Below are 4714 nucleotides of genomic sequence, written 5' to 3' on the forward strand. Positions count from 1 at the left end.
TAGGATTTGCAATGCAATAACTCGAAGCCATCCCCTGAGGAGTGATGTTTACAAATCTGATCTGGACAAGTGTCTCCCCAACATCCAGGAGATCCAGGCTGCACATATCAAACTCAAACAGCTGTGTGTTAATGGTAGGCTGCACTGTCCTTCTTTCATGGTGGTTATTTTGTTGAAATACAACAAAATCTACTAGATCTGGCTAACAGGAGTAGGTATTTGAAGTTGTTTTGTAATGTAATTACTTTCTTTGTTGTAGAGCCTTTTGAGGAAACTGAAGAGAAGTGGCTGTCCTCACTGGAAAATACTCACTGGTTAGAGTACGTAAGGTTTGTATCATGAACAAAATGATTAATGAAATGTGAAAAACTCTCCAGTGTAAATAAGTGCTGAATCAGTTGAAGGATTCTCTCTTTGAATATATGAATTAGGTAAATACAGATATCCCACCTATTTTTTTCTTCTAGAGCGTGAACCTGTCACATTAACTGTTGTATCACTTTTTTTTTCCTGTCTAGATCATTTCTTAAGCATTCTGCTGAGCTTGTCTATATGATGGAGTGTAAGCATGTTTCTGTAGTTCTACAAGGTAATACCACCATATAGCATGCTGTAATCACTAGCAGTAGTACAATAACGTAGATAAACACATTTAGATAAAATCAACTGTAATCTTTATACATAAACCCCTTTGCTTCTAAATACCTTTGTCATTTGAGGAACTAGAAAGGAAAATTAATTTTGTTATGCATCTGAACTGTAGTATAGTCCATCATGTCAAACGAATATTTAGCTTTGAGTTTTTGTGGGTTTTATTCTGATAATGATATGATAAAACCAAAACTGAAGGGTGAATGTTTGTACTGTGTTAATTGGGCTCATACTCCTGGCATAAGCCAGACCAGTTTTATTCAGAGGTCCTGAATGCAGAAGTATTATACTAACAGTGGCTGCTGTTGTGTAAGTGCAAACAGATATTGCAGAAAAAAGATGCTGAAAAACTTGCTTTTGTCAAGATCAGAAACTGTTTAACTTCTGTCATTTTTACAAGGCCTGTTCAGCTAACGTATCCCACTCTTCCCATATAATGGCCTTCCAAAAAGAGCTTCAGGGTGGAAAGTATGTTGAAAATTTAAGCATGAAGGCCCTCCTTCTCAGCACATCTTGGTTTAAATACCAGGCGTTTGGGTGGGTATTTTGGCCCTGATGAATACATTGTTGTCCTGGGTACTGCGGGAACCTTTTCTATAGTGTGAGTCTCAGTGAAGGAAAAAAAAGAAAAAAAAGGTGTTTTTTTCTTTTAGTTTCTTTTGAAACCATGAGAACAAGTACAGCAGTGAAAAGCATGTTTTAAAAGAAATTTAAAGAAAAACACTACACCTAGTTGTCACTTTTTGCTCTTTGAGATGTGATTTTGTGTATGTGCCTATATATGTTATTTATTTCACACGTTCTGTATGTTATTCACAGAGGAAGAGGGACGGGACCTGAGCTGTCTTGCTGCTTCTCTCATTCAAGTCATGCTGGATCCCTATTTTCGAACAATTGTTGGATTTCAAAGCTTAATACAGAAGGAATGGGTCATGGCAGGATATCAGTTTTTAGACAGGTGTAACCACTTAAAGAGATCTGACAAAGAGGTAAAAATGAATGGCGTTTGCGTGTGTAACAGTATCGGGTTAATATCAGCCTGAACGTTTGTTCACACAGAAATCTGAAAGTAAAAGTATTTGTTAATACTTCCAAATCTCACGGAACTAATGTCAGAGAAAATGAGTCTTTGTCCAGGATAGAGATATATTTTATTTATCCTCTGTAGCCACACAGATTCAGTGAAACACCAGGTGCAATCAAATGTTGCTGGGTTTTGTGTTGCTGCAAAAGGAAAAGGTCCCGCTGTCACGAATGCTAGCACAGCCCACGTTTTACATTGCAGTAAGGAGTGAGTTTGGAAGGGGTCGGTTGATTTATTTGTTTTACTAAGGGTGTGTTTTCATCCTCGGTTTTTTGAACGCCCAGTTGTATCAGTTCGCGGTACTGTTCAAGGTGCTGAGCTGACTGTAGCGTTATGAACTGATGCACAGCTGCCCAGCAGATTAACAGAGGGTAGCACAGGGCTCGGTGTTCAGGATTTCCAGCTGATCTTATTTGGCCGCTTCATTGCAAGGGAGAGACTTGTAATGGCAGCTGGAAAAATAGAGGACCCTGGGTTAGCAGCCTTTTCTAGGGACGATGCTGAAGAGTAACAGAAGTGGAGCCAGGTGATAAACGGAGGGCACCGAGCACTAAGCAGGGAAAATGCATGGAGGGATAAAGAAACCGAAATAGCAAGGGAGAAATAACGAGAAAGGAAATAATTTGACCCTAGGAAAGGATAGACAGAAAAGTGAAACTGGCAAGAGGAAAATATTTCTAAAACTTTATATAAATGATAGTTTAGACTTCTGCCAGCCGTGGGCCACCGTGGAGTGAGCTAGGAAGTTAATGGGGCTGAATTCAGCTCTCCGGTCATTTCAAACGAAGGAAGTAGATGCGTTGTGAAAATAAGGCCACGCAGTAAGGAAGGGTCACTCAAGCACTAATTTGGAAATTCTGAGGATAGCAGAAAGCATTGTTACAGCTACGTGAGCATGAAGAGAGCCCAGGAGAGAACTGACTGGCTTCTTACACAGAAGGGAAAGCTGGGGAAGGTAACACCGGGAAAGCCAGTTGACGTATTTGCTTGTGAAAGTGGCTAAACAGGAATACAGGGTGTTACAGTTGCATAAAATCATAAAAAATACAGTACTCCAAGTACTTCACCTTGTTGAGGAATGTACCAGACATAGAGCTGAATACCCTAATGGGGCGCTAACCACAAGACATTGGTATGACCGGGGAAAAGTGGGTGTTAAATCTAATAGCTCTCTGTTTCTTTTCCCAGTCTCCCTTGTTCTTGATGTTTCTTGACTGTGTTTGGCAGCTGCTAGAACAATACCCAGCAGCCTTTGAGTTTTCTGAAGTGTACTTGACCATCTTGTACGACAGTGCACGCATCTCACTGTTTGGCACTTTCCTTTTCAATTGTCCTCACCAGCGAGTAAAGGAAAGCACTGTGAGTATGGAGCATTACACCTACTATGAGACTTCAGCACGCCTTTCTGGAAATAACGTCATCTCAGCTAAATAGTATTGCTTTGTATTTTTCAAAATGTCACGCTCTCTTCGGGGCAAAATATTCAGCTCCCCAGATGAACATTATCAGAGTGTCCTTTCAGGTGATCTTTGCATAGATAGTAACTACCTATTAGTAGACCTATTAGTAGAAGAATGTCTGTTGAATACCGCCCCCCGCCCCCGAAAAGCATTGTTACACAATGTACATTATTGTTTGTATTCCTCTAGGAAACAGATTTGTGTCTGGAACTGATAAAGCAGAATGACAGGCAATAAATAGAATTTCACACTCCAGGCAAACTTTGAAATCTCTTGATATTAATTGTTTAAATAGTTGGAAGAAACTGCGTAAAGTTCAAATAGTGATGCACAGTGAAGGTATTTTGAAAAGTGAACACTTACTTTTTTTTTTTTTGAAAGCTGGAGCTTACCAGAACTGTGTGTAGTAAACATTTGACGGGTGATAAAAGTAAAACTTTATTTTGTTAAATATTTCCCCTTTAAAGTTGGGGGTAGCTACCTTACAAAGTAGAGCATTGACGGACCATTAATGTATTCTCAGAATAATAGTTGGGGGGGTTAGGAGTAAACAAATGAACAATGTAATGTCATTGAAGGTAATTTTTGCCCAGTAGCATTACTCGTAACTCTGCATTGCTCAAGTGGAGGAGAGAGCAGAGCAGTTGTCCCCAGCAGCAGACTGTCTTGCTGCTCTGTTGCTTTGATCTGCAGCCACCTCCAAATTCTATCCCTGCTCTTCTTTGCCCAGTAGTTATGCACTGGTTTATAGTTAAGATTTGTGAATAAGCCCGTTTTCTTTGATTTTCATGTGCCTGAACGTTAACTTCTTGCAGGAATTTGCCATAAGCAAAAATATTCAGCTGGGTGATGAGAAAGGCCTCAAATTCCCTTGTGTTTGGGACTGGGCTCTTCAGTTCACGAGCAGGGATCGCCTACTCTTCCACAACCCCTTGTACATTGGCAAGAGTGCACCATGTGTACAAAACGGAGCAGTGAAGAGTTTCAAACGCTCAAAGGTAACTATAGCGATGCCTGTCGGGCTTCACCCTGGGGCGTTAGTGGTTAACGGGTGACAAGTTATACAGGGCTTCACGCCCTCCGTTTAGCAACAGGAATGTTAATTCTCTCAGCTTCCCAGCCGAAAGAAATGATCTTCCGTAGAAGTAAAGATGTGGGTTGTTGAGCCTTGTGTTCCAGGACACCTTTCGATACGGCTGAGCTCACTGCCAACCTGGCATTATTCCACCTAAGAAGTGAGGCCATGCCGCTTTTTCCCCCCGGGGTTGTCATGTTTTTCAGTGAATACTGATTAATTCAACCATTCCTTGTTTTAGAAAGTCTAGAACACATATGTATTTCTGTAAAGGCCACAAGTGGCCACACTGCTTGCCCTGTGGGCCCTGCAGCAGTGACTCACAAGCTCAGCGCTGCTCGAAGGTCCCAGCATTTCCCTGGATAACGCACCCTGGCAGCGCAGGGAAATCTGCTGTGCCCATGAGCATCAAACCAGAGCATTACCGGTGTTTGTTTTCTGCAG

At 41.2% G+C, this 4714-nt stretch overlaps 1 protein-coding gene across 1 annotated transcript in view; it reads left to right on the forward strand.

Moving 5' to 3' along the window:
* Positions 1-4714, forward strand: part of MTMR10 (myotubularin related protein 10) — a 41420-nt gene that overhangs the window by 32526 nt on the left and 4180 nt on the right. Inside the window, exons 10-15 of the mRNA XM_080395582.1 lie at positions 4-134; positions 260-329; positions 519-589; positions 1471-1640; positions 2924-3094; positions 4011-4193. Coding sequence (XP_080251708.1) covers positions 4-134; positions 260-329; positions 519-589; positions 1471-1640; positions 2924-3094; positions 4011-4193 — 796 coding nt within the window. The remainder of the gene's footprint in view (positions 1-3; positions 135-259; positions 330-518; positions 590-1470; positions 1641-2923; positions 3095-4010; positions 4194-4714) is intronic.

This window comes from Falco punctatus (assembly GCF_963210335.1).
Source record: "Falco punctatus genome assembly, chromosome: 7".
Taxonomy (NCBI): Eukaryota; Metazoa; Chordata; class Aves; order Falconiformes; family Falconidae; genus Falco; species Falco punctatus.